Source organism: Macaca mulatta, chromosome 2 (assembly GCF_049350105.2).
Source record: "Macaca mulatta isolate MMU2019108-1 chromosome 2, T2T-MMU8v2.0, whole genome shotgun sequence".
NCBI classification, from domain to species: Eukaryota; Metazoa; Chordata; class Mammalia; order Primates; family Cercopithecidae; genus Macaca; species Macaca mulatta.
Window position 1 is genome coordinate 109,324,782 of NC_133407.1, and position 19,002 is coordinate 109,343,783.

Sequence of the window (19,002 nt, forward strand, 5' to 3'; positions counted from 1 at the left end):
GCAAAACAAAACAAAGAATGCTGGACTTGATTTTAACCTAAGTCAGGTGTTCCAGGCCTGCTGCCCACCAGCTGGGTGACTTTGTCAAGTCCCCTGATCCTCTGAGCCTGTTCCTCACACCTCCTTCCTGGAGCTGATGTAAGGACTCTGGGGGTATGTGAGTGCCACACTAGTGTAAGATATGGCTGGCTTGATGGCCTCAGAAAATAAAGAAAGAAGAAACAAAGCGCAGCAAGCTTTCCTGCAACCCTTACGTGGACGAGTTGTGGCTTTTACTTCCTCTCCTACTGCTTAGGAGCCTTCTGTAGTAACTCCATAAGAACAGGCAGGGGAAAAAGCCCACTCCTTCCCCAGTGCCCATAGCAACAAGTGCCTTAAAAATTTTTTAAAGCCTTGGCTTTTGCAGTATGCATCTCCACTGACTCATGCCCTGGCCAATTAGGTTGGTTTAAGGTTGGAGCCTTCAGATGTTATTGTTAGTCATGATTCAACAAAGTCTGTAAAAGGAGCTGGAATAAGAGTTGAACGGTTTTATGTAATTTACTGAGCAAGCAAAATTGCTTTGAGTAGACTGGTGGCAATCTTCAAAACTTTAAATGTCTCTTTTCCTGTCTTTTAAACCAAGCAATCCTTCAAAGTACCTGGCAAATGTTGGCCAGGCAGCATCCAAGTCATAGCCCCTCGACGCCAGGTCAAACTGAACCTCAGTCAGCTCATACAGTTGGCCCACAATGTCCGAGCTCAGCTTTGGCTGCAGAAAGGGGCTTCTTGCGTAGAACCAGTCACTGCAGAAAAACACGTCAATTGTGAGTAATAAAGATAAAGAATGTGTGAATTTAATCAGTCCTCCCACTGTGGCTCTGCCTCATCGAATTCCAACTCAGGTTACTAAATTAAAAGACACAGGCACACAAACCAATTTCATTTTCATGGTAGAAGAACATAACTCTCAAATAAGCTTGCTCTTCTTCAAAGAAACTACTGCAATGATCTGGATGCTTGTTCATTTATTACATATATCATATCTACTTCTCAAAAAGGATATGGGAACCTTAAATGTCAATTATTTGCCAAGAAAGGGCAATTGTAGGAGAAAGAAAACTTATTTTTTGAAAGATAACTTTACTTTCTATTCCATTTTCAGAACTCAACATGGGACACTAAACTCAACTGCTAATTTCTGTCCAGATACCAATTTAAAAGCCAAGGAACAAATTATTCAGAAATGTTTCAGCACCATAAGACAGGGTGAGAAAAAATAAAATAAATGTTATCTGCATTTTGAGGTAGTGGTTGTTTCATTTCAGGCAAAGTAACAAGAATTTTAAAAAGATGCATCAGAACACAGTTACTCATGCCTGTAATCCCAACACTTTGGGAAGCTAAGACAGGAGGATAGCTTGAGCCCAGGAGTTCGAGGCCAGGGTGGGCAACATGGCAAGATCCCATCTCTACCAAAAAAATAAAAAATTAGCTGAGCATGGTGGCATGCACCTGTAGTCCCAGCTTCTCAAGAGGCTGTGAGGCAGGAGGATTGCTTGAACCCAGGAGGTAGAGGCTACAGTGAATCATGATTGTGCCACTGCACTCCAGCCTGTGTGACAGGTTAAGACCCTACTCCCCCTACTCCAAACCCCACCCAAAAAGAAAAAGATGGCTGGGCATAGTGCTTCACACCCGTAATTCTAGCACTTTGGGAGGCCTAGGCAGGGGGTTCGCCTGAGTCCAGGAATTTGAGGCCAGGCTGGGCAATATAGTGAGACCCTGTCTCTACAAAAAGTAAAAAATTAGCCAGGCACAGTGGTAAATGCCTATCCAGCTACTCGAAGGCTGAGGTAAGAAGATCACTTGAGCCCAGCAGCTTGAGGTTATAGTGTGCTACGATTGTGCCACTGCACTCCCACGTGGGCAAAAAAGTGGGACATTATTGTCTGTGAACTGTGATTAAGTCAAGCTGTTTATGACGATCTTCACCGAACATCTAAAACAAAACAACCTTCAAATCAAATATGCAAACTTTTTCAACTCACACCAATTCACAAGGCCTGTCACATGCATGAGAAATACGAGTACATCTCTATGCAAATCAATCTTTAAGGTGACATAATGAAACAAAAGGTTTTCCTTTGTAGTTTTTTTAGATTCAAAAAAAATTTGAATACTCCCAAAGGAAAGGGGCCAGGCAAGAGATGCTGGAAAACCCAAAGAGGTTAGTTGTCTGGTACCTGATTTGCAGCTTCTAAGCTGATACCCACTCTCCCCATTATAGACTCAATCCCTGCCCCTCTCCTCCCTTCTCTCTTCCCTGCTGAGGCTTCAGCACTACCTGCACAAAGGCTGACTGCACACCTGACCTGAGCTCTGCAGTGGCCCCCAGTCCTGGCTGCCCACCACAGTCTCTGGTGTGTTCACTCAGTATGCCAGGTGAGGACCCAGGCTCAACAGTGTTAAAAACCCCACAGGTGATTCTGCTGAGAGGCCAAGGCTATAACCTGACTGTCCAGTAGTGCTGGCACCAAGGACATGCCGTCCACCAGGGAAAATGTCTGGTATCGGGAGTTAAGAGAGCAACGGCTGAGGCCTAGAGAAAAGCATTAAGCCCCTCTAAGCCTCAGTAACCTATAAAAACTCAGTGCTACCTGCCCACATGTGTCAAGGACTTTGGGAGGAGGGGTGGAAGACAATGGTAGATGTGGAAGGAGTCTGCAGTGTCACGAGGGACACAAATGAGCACTATGTTGCAGTTGTCATTATTATTAATGAACTTGAGTTCATTTCTGCATGGGATGGTGCTAAACCCCAGCCCTGTCCTGTATTTACCTGGTCACTTTGGTGTTCATGAAGCACTGCTGTAAGGTGTCTGCCAACCTCTGGTGCACCAAGGAGTAGCGAATAAATGCTCTTCCTTTCCCCAAGGATGTTCGGAGCTGGAGAAAGCAGATTACATAGAGCCAAAGAGCTGTTAGTCTAACTCCAAATACAGACCTGGTCTCATAGATGGCTTGTGAAACACAGATACAGGGCAAACAATGTCACCCAATTTTACCCTACACGTTGTCCTTCAAAGGACACAACACATTTGATACTATCACTGCAGAGAGTAAGGCTTGAAGTGGGCGAACTACTTGCAGGCCTTCATCTGAGAATAATCTGCAGACTCCAGCAAACATATCATGGAAGATATATTAACAAGAGGCTTCCAAACATCTGTGGAGTCTATTGGAATGTCACTTTCCCTCCTCTGCTCTATCAGAATCTCTGGGTTTGCAGTCAGATAGGAAATCAAATAAAACTCAGTTTTATATTAGAGTAAAACCTGGAGGTAGGTAAATGAAGGACTTCTCACACCACAAGTCAGCTTGAGGAGGAAGAGATGGTCTCAGCTCAGCTAATGCTGGTTTGTTTTTAAGGTGTGTGGGGAACAGGTGCAGGGGAAGGGCCTAAAGGCTTGGCAGAAATATGTGCAGAAGGAAGAAGAGAGGGACAAAGGCAGAGGTGCGTGCGTGTGGCCATGTAACTGCCTCATCTGTGTTCCATGAAACCATCAGTAAAATCTACAAGTCTGCCAACGCTTTCCTGGTTGGATTTCCTGTTCTTTATCGGATATGCCAAATCACTACATTGAATCAGAAGGAGCCCAGGGGTGAGACCAGGGGTGTCTCTAGGCAGCCCAGTCACACGGGGCTAAGGATAAAATGGATATGGGTCTGTCTCACAAGTTTGGCATGGATTGCATAGGAAGGCCCAGGTGTAGGTCTGTCTTCAAAACCTCTCCCCACAGAGCTTATACCTAAAAACCAATTCAGAGGAAGGGGAAGACGTGACTGGAGCTGTTTTGAGGCTTAAATTCACACCACTCAAAAGCTTGTTGTGATGGAGATGGGATATGTTGGTCAGAGACTCTGCCATGAGGCCGCAAAGCAGGGCTCTGTCAGCTGGGAGCATACAATGGCCACGGCGGAAGGAATAAAAGGGACAGCCACAGAAGACACTTGGGCAAGTTTGCAAATTAGGATTCATATTCCTGACAGGTCAGCCCAGAAGCTCAAGAAAGTCGGCAGGAATTCAAAACCTCCTGACCTACCACATGTGCCTGCTCTCTCAGGCGCTGGCTCTGGGTAGGGTAAGCTGGGACCAATACCCTCCCGACCCCTTCAAAGGCCAGAACTATTTACAGTGTGTATATGTGATGGGGGAAGGGGGAGCAGTGGTTTGCCAAAGAGGGTTCCTATAACCCATACTATTCAGATTTTAATTCCGACACTATATTGAGTCACTATCTGACTCCAAACCCCTATATTTAATGCCAGTGCTTGAGGCTGTACCACATATTTCCTGACTCAATGGGGTAAACATCCTGGCGTATAGCACCTTTAACTCAGAGCTATATTTCTTCTTACCGCTGACTCAAGGAAATGATACCATATGAAGTAGTTTTAAAAAACAAAAAGGTGTTAAATCTTTTTAACTAGAGAAGCTGTAAGACAATTCCCCATGTGTGTTTCGGGTGCAGCCAGGACACCTGGAAGTGAAGGCAGGCAGCAGCCTGGTTTATTGGCTTTACGAAAACCACCATGACATGTCTGCAGATAGACGATCTCAGCAGATTTGCGGGGGAGAATCTTGATGGTATATCCTGTCTAAATCACTTTTTTTTCCACTGACGACTAAGGTGAGAACAAAGTGTTTAGTGGTGATAACCAGGAAATTCAGGCAATTGGAAAGAACTGAGCAAGGCATTGTGCAGGGAAGCGTGTCAATTATACAAACACACACCCTGCAGAATTTCATTAAGACCCTCACATCACAGCCCAGGTCTGTAAGCTCCCAAAGACAGGAGCTTGTCCTTATTTTTGGCAAACTTACCATTATGCCAGCCTTTAGAACATTAAAACTTTTTAATGGCAAACATTTGAGGCTATATTTTTAATCAGGCCCATTAACTGAATGTTATATATATATACACATATAAAATCCATATATATATATATGGAGCTATTTGTTTTAAAAGGTATTTTTAGAGGGAAGGGAACAATAGTTCCTTTGTACTACAAATCAAAATGCTGCATGGTCTTTTTATATTTTGAGATTATGGATCCGCTTTCATTACCTAATTCCTTAATTTTTTTTAGCTTCTAATCAGAACCCACATACCCTATCCTGAGAAGCAATACAACGGCAGCAAAGGACAGGGAATCTGCAGGGTACATGAGAGCTGATTCTGCTTTAAACCAGACCATTGTGCCATGAACCCGACGCCGAGCTACACCCTCATCACAGTGAAGCACAGTCCAAGCTGAGCCCATACTGAACCACCAGAAATGGTTTCTTAGAACCTTCACCTATTTTAGCCTGAATAGCTGCCTCCTACCTCAAAGGGGTCAGAGGGGACCTACAAATGCTTCTTATCCATTAACTCTCACCTTCTCAGTTAAATACCCAGATGGCGACTTCATTATTAAAATTAACCAAGTATCCAGCAACTCACTTAGCCTAGGGATGTTCCAAGCCATTCCAACCAATGATGCCCCCGAGAGCAGTCTTCAACAGAGATGAAACAGCTGGACCCTATGGGAAGCAGAGCCTATGCCAGCCACTAAAACACCAACATTCATGCAAGCAAGGAATGCTTTCTGCTTCTAGAAAGCCAGTTTCCATGGCTTCAGACTGTCTAAAGATCTGTCTGCATTATGAGAAAAGAAGAAGAAACTAGCTAAAAAGTAGATGTGTTTTAGCAAGCATTTCATAATCCTGGGGAATGGGGATTAAAACTAAATTTATTTCCAGACTTCAGCTGTCCAAAGTCATAAAGTGAAAGGCTTTAGTTGCTCTGATGCAGTGGCTGAGGAATGAAGAGAGGAGAGTGACAAAGAGAACCCCTTTCACATTTATGATGCATTAAAATTAAAATACCTCATGGACCCAAGTATCCCACCAGACCTTACAAGACTCATCCACACTAACATGGACATTAAAGAAACTCGCAGAACCAGCCCTTTAGAGCCAGGATCCTTCCTCGTCGTCTCAGATGTCAGAGGGTGCAAATGGTGGGAAACGTCCAGCCGTTGATGCCAGCATATCTAACACTGTCATTCTCTATAAGAAGAAAGTCATTCAGCTCCAGCTGGCATGGTTGGTGAGGAGCCCTTCCCAGAATACCTAAGGCTGTGGTATTTGTGGGCAGCCAGCCAAGCAGCAGGAGTGTTGACTTTAAAGTGACTTCACACTCTACTGAAGAGATACTGAAAAGAAAGAACAAATGTACAAACCTCCTGTCTCAAATCTAGGGGTTTACCTGCTCCCTGATATGCAAAGTTCTACACTCCTGGATGGACTAGGCTGATGAGAGAGAAGAAAGATTCTCTGAGGGTTGAGGGTGGAAAACAAACAGAGAGTAGAGTGTGAGTGTGTATGTGAAGTATGTGTGTGTGTTTGTTGTTCTGGAGTTTTGTAAAACAGCAAAGCCATGGCATTTTGCTCTTGAGGGGCTCAGAATTGAATGTAGAAAGTTGGCATATCACTATTTCAAGAAATGTTTCTTAAGATCCCACATCATTCTCATTTCAAATCTAAGTTTCCTGGGCAAAGTGTACGGAAAGCAGCCTAGCAAACTCTAAAGAACTTTATCTCGGAAAATAAATTTTTTAAAAAGATGGAGCCATCCTATGCTGTACACCTCAAGGGCTACCATTAGCAGACTTACAATGTATGTGAACAGGCCACCCTGTTAAGTAACATGTGGGTTGTGGCCTAAGGTACATTCAGGACTCAGCATTCTTCCTCTTGGTAAACACTCACTGAAGTGGTTTTCCCAAGCTTGAGCCACTGCAACAATGAGCACTGAGTATACCTGGACTAGATTTCTTTACCACCCTTAAACTCCCACTTCCTCATTTAGCTGTCTGCAGCAAAGGTCTCTGCAAGATCTGCTTTAAGCAGACAAAAGGAAGACACGAAGTTGTTGGCTGCTTGCTCTGCTTACCTCCGAGATAGACTTGACAAATCGGATCCCATCATTGGCTCCTTTCACCTTGGCCAGGCAGGCACAGAAGTAATCCCAGTAGTCCTTCTTGTTGCCCAGGAGTGTAGCCTTCTCTTTCTGATCAAACTGGGTAGGGAAAGGGACAGGGAGAGGAGGTCCAAACCCACTGCTCTTCATCCCAGCATTTAAATGATAAATAATAACAATAGCTTCTTAGGTGCCAGCACTGGGTGAGACCCTTTATTGGCATTATTTTTATTTATTGGCAAATCAAGGTGTGTTAATACCCTGTTCATATAGTTGGGTGGAAAACCACCAAATTTGTTATTAACAGATGAGAAAGAAATACAAGAAAAGAGTCTTAGCCAGGTGTGGTGGCTCACGCTGGTAATCCGGCACTTTGGGAGGCCGAGGTGGGTGGATCACCTGAGGTCAGGGGTTCAAGACCAGCCTGGCCAACATGGTGAAACTCCATCTCTACTAAAAATACAAAAATTAGCTGGGCGTGGTGGCGGGCACCTGTAATCCCAGCTACTCGGGAGACTGAGGCAGGAGAATCACTTGAAGCCGGGAGGCGGAGGTTGCAGTGAGCCAAGATTACACCACTGCACTCCAGCCTGGGCAACAAGAATGAAACTCTGTCTCAAAAAAAAAAAAAAAAGAGTCTTAAGGGCAATATGAAGAGTGTTAACTCTGCTTCGATTTAGGGAAATAAGGTAATGACATTTTATCCCAGTTACTCAACTCTTAAGTTTCAATATCATTTAATATACCTACAATAAATTTAAATAAATGTCAGCTCTGAGTCATTTCAAATTCAAAACCAAAATGGGCTTAGTTGAAAAAAAGAAAGGCTCAAAAACATTTTTACAATGTTAAAGAGCCAGTTGAAATGGCATGAGAGAGGCAAGTCCTTCAGCACGTTAGGGGCCTTTCCTCTAGTGGGCCCACATACTACGTGCTTTGGTGGGATGTGACGTTGCAAAATAATGGTGTTCACAGTGATACAGGTACACCTTTCTATAACATTTTATAGCATTTTTTTCTGATTACAGAAGCAAGATATGCATATGTTATTAGGGTATCTAGATAAAACAAAACACAAAAATTGAAAAAAATTTACCACCTAATACCACTACCCTAAAATAACTTCTAGATCATTTCCTTCCTGCCTGTTTTAGTTGCATGCATTTTTCCACATCTGCAGTGTTCGTTACATCAGCACTTTTTGGGCTAAGCAGGGATAAGAGTTATACCATCAATATGTGAAAAGAAAATATCCTGGGCTGACCCCAGAGATTCTGATTCAGTAGGTGGGGGTGGGGACCAAAAATATACTACGAATAAGCTCCCAGAGGATGCTGATGCTGCTGGTCTATGGACTGCACATTGAGTAGCAAAGCTCTAAAACAGAAGCCCATGGATAATCTTTAGAGGGTCCACACACTCTTAGAATCTGCCTGTAAAAATGCGTGATTGTGTGTATACATACACGAATGTCTTTTTGGGAAGACTCTATAGCTTTCACTAAACTCCCAAAGGGGTATGTAACTGTCCCAAAGTTAAGATCCTTGCCATACAGTAACCTTCTGACCTACCTTACAATGACCTAAATCTCTAAAGGATGTTTTTGATTCTCAAAGCCATCCTAAGGGGCAACACTGCAGTTCCCCAAAGGATCACACTTGGAGGATTGAGCTTGCACTGGGGACTCCTCTGACCTTCAATCTAACCACAAGGGCTTACTGGCTCCTTGGGCTTTCTGAACCATATCTTGAATGCTGATGAATCACCCAAGAGGGAGAAAAGAGATACCAATGCAAAAATCAACACATTACAGGCGTCACTTACTTGCAGGAGATACTCAAGTTTATAAGAAAATTTATGCAAGCTGGTGCTGTCATCCGTGATGGGTTCCCCCGCTTCCTGAAATTCTTTGCTTAGTTCTGTCACAGCATCTTTAAGACAACAAATAGGAACATGTAACCAGATAGTGACTAAACTCAGAAAGAGAAGCAGGAATAACCCAGGAAGCATGAGGAGCAAGTGGTCAGTGATACAAAGCACCTCTGAAACATAAAAGGGTATGTAAGTATCCATGAGATATAACTCCAAGTCAGGGAGTGTTGAAATGTCCTGAGAGCTCACAGATATTTTACAATCCTTGTTGACTGGGCACATTTCTTGTTTACCATTGTCTGTCCACCACCCAGGGCTAGTAATTTGCATATAGTAGCTGGACAACAAATGTTTGCTGTGTGTATTTTATGTAAAAATAATAGTAATGATAATCACAATTCCAACAATGACAACCGCACCTGCTTCTGTTAACTGAGTGTCCTTGAGGGGCTAGGCCTTTACATGTATTTTTCTCATTTAATACGGCATTGAGAGGCAGGGATTGCCTTATTTTGATGAATCTAAGATGCCATTAATTATAAGATACATCCCAGTTCCATAGCTGTTAAAATGTCAAAAAAAAAAAAAAAGTACAGTTTAGAATCTATGAAGTCTGCTATGATTATCCCCATTTTGCAGATGAGGAGTGTACACAGAAATCAGAGCAGTTGGCCAAAGAACACGGGTAGCAAACAGCAGAGCTGGAATAAGATCCCTGGTTTTCTCAAGAGCTTTCTAACTCCAGAGCCCACCTCTTAACTTCTAAGAGAATCTACCTCCCTGTGCGGAAAAGAGGAAAACCCGCCTTTGCCTCTCACTTACTACCTCTGCTGTGGGACAGAGGGACTATTGAGACACTGGATTTGGTTTAGATCCTGGAAAACATTTCCCCAGTGGAAATGGTTGGGATGTGCTTGACAAAACGATCTGCTTCTCTGGCAATTCTTAAATTTCTAACCCCTGCTCCCGAGAACCATGGTTAGAAGCAGACCTGTCCAGGACTGAAGCCAAGCCTAAGATGGCTGAAAATGTCGTCAACACTGACCCCTCGGGCAAAGATTAGCAAATGGTGGAGACAGGTTCTTGGGACTGATGCTTACAAGTGACAATTGTCCAGCTGTACCTTCCTAGAAGTGTCTGCAATGGCTGGCACTGACAGCCAGTGAGCCAAGGGCCTGGGAGAGACATAGAGCCTTCCTCCTCAGGTCAGGTAAACACTCGCAGCCTCATCTGGGAACTCCTGAAACTTTGAAGGAGGAGACTCTGGACATGAAATATGAAATGTTCAGCTCTAATCTCTGATACTCTAAATAATATTAGCTTTACAGGAATTACTATCTGATTCTTTGAATAATCTTGAGAAGTGGGTGTCATCATCACACCCAGCTGGCACATGAAGGAAGCAACGGTGTGTTGGAAAGGTGAACGGACTTGTCCAACATTTTCCAGAGTTAAAAAGAGAAGCCAGAAGCTGAGCACACCCCTGCCTGACTCCAAAGTCCTTGAAACTGCTGTCACCAAGAGGGTAAGTGGGCTGCCCTGCAGAGGAGTGAAGGCTGTGTACCACACAAAGACGCCTCAGTTAAGGACACTCCACTCTCACGGTAGACGCTGTAGATTTGTACGCTTATTAAGACATTTACCAACAGATCAAAGTGGAGAGTACGGAGAAAGTGGCATCTTTCAAGAATTCCCATTAAAGTGCTCTGTGGCCTGTGTAAAGGATGTTGAAACCAACCCAGGATATTGTGGGTGGCCAGACGCAGCTGGTACGTGGGACAGGCAATGGTCTAGATCAGAAGCTTTACCTGAGGGTCCCCTATTTCACCCTCTTCCCTCCCAATAAGGACCTCTAGGTCTCAAAGTTATCCTCAAGAACCAGATGTTGAAACACAGAAAAGACTGCCTACTTTATGGAGAGACCTCTTAAAGCTACCGGCAAACTCAGATTTGCAGAGACTGGCATTTTACTTTCTCTGTCTCTCTGCGTAGATTCAAAAAAGCATCTAATGTCTTAGCTGAAAGTAGACTAGAGTGGTTAGGAGCATAGACTGGTGCCAGGCTGTTGGTATAGAAAGAGCCTGGTGCACACAAAATGCCATGTAATTCTTAGCTATCAGAGGCACAAGACACAGTAGACACAAGATTAAAAGCTTGAGAAAGTGTTTTTCATCTTGTTGACTTTAGAACTTCAGAATGAGAGCTGCATTGTGGACGGGCTAGGCCAATGGTTCCTGGCATGGGAGATAACTGCTGGTGGTGTCCAAGTGGTTAGGAGCCTGGGCTTTTAGTCTGTCATGAAAGTGTCACAGCAGACTCTGCAGGCATGGAGGAAGTGGTCAGCTTCAGACTGTGTAGTATCAAGCGTTCTGGAGCTCCACATTGCTTAAAGATCAGCACTGGTGATGAGTGGGGACGGAAAACATAAAAATTCTGACCCCTGGGACAGCATCTGAAAGAGTGAAACTTGGAATTTGCAGCCAAAAAGAAAATAGTCCGTTTCTCCTGAGTCTATGAAGCTTTATCTGCACCTTCCTCTGCCTTGCTTTTCTCCAGTGAGATAAGGGATACAAGTCACAGCCTCTCTCAGTGGACAATGCTGAGCTCAGGGAAGTCTGGGAGGCAGCAGGCCTGGACCTACAGTGCATCCCAGGCAATGGGCCGTCCACCAGCCAGGACCCAGTGGGGCAGCAAAACAAGACAGGTGGGTCTCTGTCGTTCCTGCTCAGTGGGAGAAAGAACATTCTTTCCCAAAGGAGCCAACTTCATCAGCGCTCAGAAATTTGGGATTTAGCCAAAGACTTAACAGGCAGCTTGAAAACACACATATGTGCGCTAATGGAAATCAGACCCAGTCCTGGAGCAGGGTGTATGATTTTGTTTACAAACTGGCTTTACAGTCCTCTGAAAGGAAACCAGGCAAACTTTCCAAGCCTTACACAAGGCGGATATTTGAGCCCCAAATATTTCAATGTGATGTGACCTGAGGACTCCAATTACTCGTGGTGTGAACAAAAATGAAAGGGTTGAATTTCAACTGGCAACAGCAAAAAGCCCTGCCACAAGTCCCTCAAAACCAAACTCAGTCTGCCCAGCAACCTACCATACCTTGCAAGTCTCGGATGATTCTCTGGAGCTGGCTCTCTGCATTGGTGGAGGCCATGGTGAGTTTGCCTTTCTTGTCTGTGTGTCTCCTGCTTGGGTCCGGAGGAAGGAGGAAGGCTCAGAACTTCGGCCCTCCGTGGCTGTCTGCTTAGCAGTGGTCAGACTCCATGGTGGCACCTGCACAGAGGAAGAGGAGGCCATGGAGGAAGCAGACACAGACACAATTTAACGACAATATTAGAGAACTCTGCTCTGGGCAGAAAGGTCCCCCTATCTGGGTGTATTCCCTCAAGAGGAGGGCTTGACCTTTCTGTGTGGGCCTTGCTCTGTGGGCACTCTCTGGTTTGTTTCTGACACACTTATATTCAGACACAGTGACCTGATTTGGGGCTTAACAAGAAATTAGATCAATCATATTGCAGCCTATTCTTTCTGAGCTCACTGTCCATTCACCGTAGATAGGACTGCCTTACTTTCCTTTAAAAAGCCACCCAGTGGCTCTCTCCACCCTCTTATACCAAAGGCTACATGGAACCAGTGCAGCCCAGCTTCAGACAGCTCTGCTAAGCCTAAGGATCCCTATCTCCCCCACACACTCTCTAGCCTTTCTTTCTCTGAAGAACGGTCAGTCTCTAGCCAGTTAGTGCTAGTGGGGGAGAGGATAAGGATACATACCCTCAGAACTTCTGGACCAAGGAAAGCTGGGCTTGCCTGGCAAGGTCCCCTTCGTTGGGAGGCTTGCAGCCTCCAGCTGCCCAGAGTCCAACTCAGCCTGGGTGTGCAGATGCTGCCTGGCCTTCTCTCCAGAGGCCTGCATAGCCCCTGCACCAGGCAATGGATGTGTCTCTATTTTTAAGTTTGGTTCCAGTCCTCTCCCAGCTAGTGAGTCCTGAGTTATCAGCCCTACTTGGGCAGCTGTTGAAGTGATTTAACCGTAGGGCTGAAGGCCAACAGAAGTTAAAGAGATGTGAGCACACGGGAAAGAGGTCTGGACATGCATCCGGAGATTCCTACGTCCTTTAAGAACCTCTCATTCTTCCCTCAGATATCCAGTGCAAAGTTGTAATGTTTCCTGGCAAAGTAGATAGCAAGGCTAGAGTTGGCTGTGGCGGCAGCCAGCACTAAATGAGGGTCTATTGCGTGCAGGGCTCTGTTACGGGCTTTACATACAAGATCACTTTTAATTCTCACAATCACCCTGGTGGCGCAGATAACATCATCCCTGTTTACAAAGGAGAAAATGATGCTCAGAGGAGTCATGTAACTTGTTTAAGGCCATGGGCCAGTGAGGTGAGGAATCACATTGAACTCTGGTCAGTCTGATTTCAAAACAGGTGGTTTTTCCAATAAGTCCTACTGACTTTTTAAGACTGAGCCATTGTCACTACAGCAAATGACCAACCACTTCCACCGGCTCGAGGTACCACCATGAACTCCAGTGTCTCCCAAGCAGTGTGAATACTCTGAGTGTTCTAACACAGGCCACCTCTCACTCTCCCACTGCCACCTTGCCCTCATGGCTCCAGGAGTCCAGGCAAGCAGATCCCGGCATGGAAATCACCCCAGCCACAAGCTCCTCCAAATATTTACATAAGGATTCCTGCCTCTGCCCAAGGAGAGAAGGGCCTATCACAGGGCGGAGATAACTGGAGCCTATTTTTAACTAACTAGCCAATGTAGCTATGACTCAGTGCAAACAAGGCCCAAAGAGGACTTCTCTGGCTTAGGAGGAAGGAAACAGACATATGCCTGTACCACAGTCCCAGGAATTCATGAGCCCCAGAGAGAAGAGCTTCAGGGCAGCCACAGAGAAGCCCCCAAACCTCCCAACAAGTGTTGGCACCCATCCATCAGGGACACCAACCTGAGGATAGGAGTGCTTTATGAGAAGCCTACCTGCCCATCCCTGGGTGTCTCTTCAGGTCACCAGCTGAATACAGGGCCTGAGCAGGGACCAGCCAGCGCCCTAGAGAGAGCCAGAGAGGATAAGGATGTCCACTGTCAACACACAGCTGCCCCAGCACATTCCATCAAGTGCCTACTATGTGCAGGCTGGGGATACAGAGGCACACAAGACACAGTCCATCCCTGGAGGAGCCTGGCTACCCATGAAGGAGACAGATGGAAGAATATCACATATCCAGATACAGTGGAAGAGGCCCACATAGAGATATGGATAAAAAGGCATGGGTACTCAGTACTGAGAAGATATGAACTATGGGTATACAAAACATGGAGGAATCTGAAATGCCCTGTGCTGAGTCAAAGAAGCCTCTGAAACCACTACAACTGTGCAATCCCATTTATATGCTATTCTGGCAAAGGCAAATCATTAGGAGAGAAATCACATCAGCAGCTGCCAGGGTCTAGGGGAGAAGGGAGGGTCTGGCTACAAAGGAGCACAGGAAAATATGGGGGGCAATTATGTTGAGTGCCTTGATTACGGTGATGGTTACATGGCTATATGTATTTGACAAGCATATACTTGTCACAACTCATATAACTGTAAATTATATCTCACAAAAAAGCAGCATTTTGATGAATTTGTTAAAAAAAATGCAATGGGATCTGAGAAAGGGAAAATTTAATTCAGCTTGGGGAAGGGAGAAGTGGTAGACACTCTGTGATGGCCAGGCCTAAAAAGTGAACAGGCGGTCACTGGAGAGAGCCAAGAAGGAAAGGAAAGGCATACAAGAGTAAAGGCTATTTCTCTATCTGCATTCCTCTTATTTGGCTGCTGCCAACACAGAGGAGCTTGCAGTCTCTGAGAGAAATAATCCTGGAGGAAGACGACTGGAGTGATACCCTGTGAGTCTTTAAATGCAGCCCACTGGGTCTGTGTGTACACTTCTGACCATGTCCGTGGAGAGGGCGGAGCTTGGGAAGGAGGTGATAGTAACAACAGATCCTGAGTAGCTCATCCAGGCTGTGCCCAGGACAATGAAGGAACCACACAACCAGCTGGATTTTCTGGAAACTAGCCCTAACTGGAGTCTGGCAAGAGGGAAACAATGTCTGCAAACCAAAACCAGTATCTTGGCATCATGAGCCTGAACACAGATGGCAACACGCTCCTTTAAGACTTCTTGGTGCTTTGGTGACACTGCCCTTGTGTCAGCCCAAGGCAGGAGACCTTCCTGTCTGACCTTGGGAGTGTGCTCTTGGCTGGTGTCAAGTTCCCAGGTCCTGGGGTGAGCTGTTCCCAGCCACTGATTACACAAGCTGATTTTCCAAAGAGCCTGTGTCACCACTAGTATAATGAGCCCTAACAAACTGCCTGCCAGGCCTGTGGGGTGCAGTGGGCTTCCCCACTCTGGCTCTGGGTCATCACCTCACAGGGATTCAGGAAGTAAATCAGAGCTTCCATAGAGAACATGGTCACCATGGGGATGCTATTTTCATGAACTCAGCATCTTGCCCTGCTAGATCCTCCATCTCGGTCTGAGGTCATTACTAACCAACAAAAGGCACAGAATGGGCACCAACTCTCTCCAAACATGGCCAACTTCCTTGTGTCTCTAGATAAGCTTGCCCTTTCATTGAGGGAATCACAGACTCCTGGCATGAACCAGCATGATCCTGACATCTACAACCCATTAGCAAATGGCTCTCCCAACTCAGGAGACACTCAAAGCTCTGTACACACTACCATGGCTGCCTCAGCACCGGGGTAAGGACTCCAGGACACACATACCTCACAGGCCCCTCAGTGTGCCGACCACCTCATAAACCCACAGTCCTCGTTGCACAACATGTAAAAACCTTCACTGCTGTCTCTGACAGGCTCTTTCAAGTATCAGAGAAATGAGTTTTATAAAATCTTTGGAAGCATTGAATTTCCTTGCCAACAACTCAAAATTATGTTTAAGCCTATCCAAAATGTCTGAAAACATCCAATTTTCTGATAAAGAGGAAAAGGGACTCAATGCATTTTTAAAAATTCTTATTTTTCACTTGGTACTAGTGTATGAGTTCCTAACTAAAGTGACTTAGATATCATTTTAGAGGTAAAGGACCTTCTCTGACCTCCAAGTGTTTTCTATACCTGCCCAGATGCCCTAAATGCCTTAAACAATAGCAACAGCAATGTAGTCAACTTAAGATACAAAGATGCTGACTGACTCATGTAAACATATTTACGCTATGATGCAAGTGACTAATACTCATAATATTGCCCAGAAACCGGCTCAGACAGCAGCAATAATAGCATCCGAGTAGCCATACAAGGAAAGAAGAATCATCAGGGGAGGAGGAGGTTGGAGGTGTGGAAGTCAACCTTTCTCCGCCTTTAAAATTTTGCTCCCAACACAATAGCTAAGGGCTGACCCAGAGAGGGCACCTTACAGTTGGATTCCACCCCCAGTCCCAAATAAGGAGGAGCCTACCAGTTGTAAAGTCCCCCCTGACCAAGAAAGAATGTTAAGGACAAGGATGGTTAAAAAGGCAGAAAAGCCTTTCTGGAAGAGTCCATTGCCTAGGCCTGGCTCAGCACACCCAACGGCCTCTAGCTAGTTACCACCTACAGAAAGGGAGGCACTTGGCTGGTACCTGCAGCTTCGAAGGCCTGGAGGTCCTGCTGGAACAGGGGCTGGAACAATCAGTGGGCAGGCAGACTGTCCTTCCCAGAGCTTCCAGAGGGTAGCTAGGAGAGTGCTCCGGAGTTTGCCAGAGGGCAGCTCAGAGGCAGGCATTTCAGCACACGCATGTGAACAAAGACTTATTAGGTGACACAACCCTTTGGACCTGTGATTAAAGTGTTAACCCACTGCATGCCTGGGTCATCTTTCCCAAACACTCCTTCTTGCTTGTCATCTTCTCTTTTTCTTAAAGGGAATGAGAACTTGAGGTTTTGCCATGGATTCTTGAACCTTCTCTTGGTCCCCTCCCTTCCACCAACAATAGCAGGTTCCTTGGTTGCTCTCCCAGAACACACACAAAAGGGCCAATATTCCAGTCCACGGACCCCAGAGAGCAGGGCTGAGAGGGTTCTGAGGGGTTGCTTTTGGATCTGGGGGAAGTCAAGTCTTTTTTTAGTGAGGTGGGCAGCTGCTCAAGGGAGGAGCCACACCTCTGTACTTGAAGCTGTGGGGCTGAGAAAATATCCAAGAGGTGACAATGACAGGCATGAGAATCTGGACAATCTCTGGAACAACTGCATCAATAATTGAGAATTCAACTGGTACATCTACTCCTGCCCCAAAGAATACAGGCCCAACCTAGGTGGGGAAAAACTACAGATCTCCAAAATTATATGCTCTGGGACCTCTCCTGACCCAAGCGTCAAGGGGGTCAATCCAGCCAGTTATGAGCTAAGAACTGAATCTCTGATAGAATATGACATAGCCACAAAACATGGCCTTGAGGAAGCAGCAGGTAACTTCTGTGTGCTAACAAACCGCCAGCCAGGTAAAAGGTATTTTTTGGCAGCACGATGAAGAGGCAAGTCTGAACCACGAGCCAGGGCTACAGCTGTGAAAAGGGGCGGTGGGTGGAGCTCTGACCTTTAAGGAACTCAGGCTCAGCGGGAGAAACAGATAACATATACCCCAATAAACTTACAAACAAGTAAGAAGGAGCACTTGAGGCCTGGTAAGTGCTTTCATGAGAACAAGTGAACATACAAGGTACCTCACTGTACTCTGCTCATGATTCTCAGCCCTCACTGCAGTCTCATGTTATGCTTCTGTGGCTTCTGGGGACATTTGGTAATTTTTTGTTCAATCTCTGTTCTTTCTACTTGTCCGTAAACTTCATTGCTGTTCATGATTTCCCCTAGCACAGTTCTAGCACATGGAGAGCCCTCAATAAATTACTGCTGAATGAATGAATGAATGAATTAGACAAAACAAAACACATAGATCCTTGCTCCACCAACCAAACTAAACTTTGAGGCATAGAAATGTACTAAGATGTAAATACTACTAATCTTTCAATGGTGGCAACATGAGCACTTTTTTTTTTTTTTGAGACGGAGTCTCGCTCTGTCACCAGGCTGGAGTGCATTGGTGCAATCTCAGCTCACTGCAACCTCCACCTCCCAGGTTCAAGTGATTCCCCTGCCTCAGCCTCCTGAGTAGCTGGGACTACAGGCGTATGCCACCATGCCTGGCTTTTCTTTTTTTTTTTTTGTATTTTAGTAGAGACGGGGTTTCACTATGTTGGCCAGGATGGTCTCAATCTCCTGACCTCAGGTGATCCACCCGCCTCGGCCTCCCAAAGTGCTGGGATTACAGGCATGAGCCACCGCGCTCGGCCGTCATGAGCACATTTTTTTAAAAATTCTATTTCTCTGATTTTTCAGTTTTCTTTTATTAAGCATAAACTATTTGTATGTTGACTAAAATAACGCACTTAAAACACCACGTAGAAATTGTGAACATTATGTTTTAATTACTGTAAAAATATTGTGAGCTATTATTTCCAGAGTGAATAGAATAATATAATTCAGGGATGGATGAAGTGTGTCTACTCCACACTGCCTACCTAGCATCTCTTTATAAACAGACCTCTGGTGTCCTGAGAGCTCAAGTGGCTGCTGTCAGACATGGGTACAAATCTCTTAACCCAGCTTGTGAGGCCTTTTACAGATGGTCTGCCTGACCTCGATAGGGATAGGCCCATCCTCTCTCTTGTCCCTCCTCCTTCCCTCCCTCCCCACTGCCTATGTTCGGGCCTCCCTGCGCTGCCCTTCTGTGGCTGGGTCCTGACTCTGGGGTTTGGATGCTCTGCTCCCTCTGCCAAGGCCATGCCCTGCCCAGCTCATGCTCCCTACACCTTCCTCTGGCCAGCTGCTCCAGTCTCTCTGGGTTTGGTGTGGACAGGAGGAAGTGTGAACCACAATTCGGTTCCTGAGGAAGCCTTACCACAGCCTCCTTCACCCCATCCTGGAAAATGGAAAGCACCGCCACCCTCACAAACAACCCTGCTAACCCAAACCTCCTGTCAGGGGGTGAATTGTGCACCCCACCCCACCGTATTCCGATGTTGAAGCCCTAACCCTCACACCTCAGAATGTG

General features: G+C 45.6%; 1 protein-coding gene across 5 annotated transcripts in view; it reads right to left on the minus strand.

Annotated features, from left to right (window-relative positions):
- FYCO1 (FYVE and coiled-coil domain autophagy adaptor 1) overlaps window positions 1-19,002 on the minus strand; it is a 77,695-nt gene that overhangs the window by 54,655 nt on the left and 4,038 nt on the right. For 2 of the 5 annotated variants that reach the window (XM_001114357.5, XM_015131150.3), the window contains exons 2-6: window positions 11,990-12,163; window positions 8,834-8,940; window positions 6,983-7,108; window positions 2,821-2,927; window positions 642-785 (exon numbers count right to left, since the gene is read on the minus strand). In XM_001114357.5, coding sequence (XP_001114357.3) covers window positions 642-785; window positions 2,821-2,927; window positions 6,983-7,108; window positions 8,834-8,940; window positions 11,990-12,044 — 539 coding nt within the window. In that variant the 5' untranslated portion in view covers window positions 12,045-12,163. Of the gene's footprint in view, window positions 1-641; window positions 786-2,820; window positions 2,928-6,982; window positions 7,109-8,833; window positions 8,941-11,989; window positions 12,164-12,661; window positions 13,212-13,882; window positions 14,008-19,002 lie in introns of those variants that run through there. The other 3 variants (XM_077992296.1, XM_015131145.3, XM_077992297.1) reach the window with 3 other exon arrangements.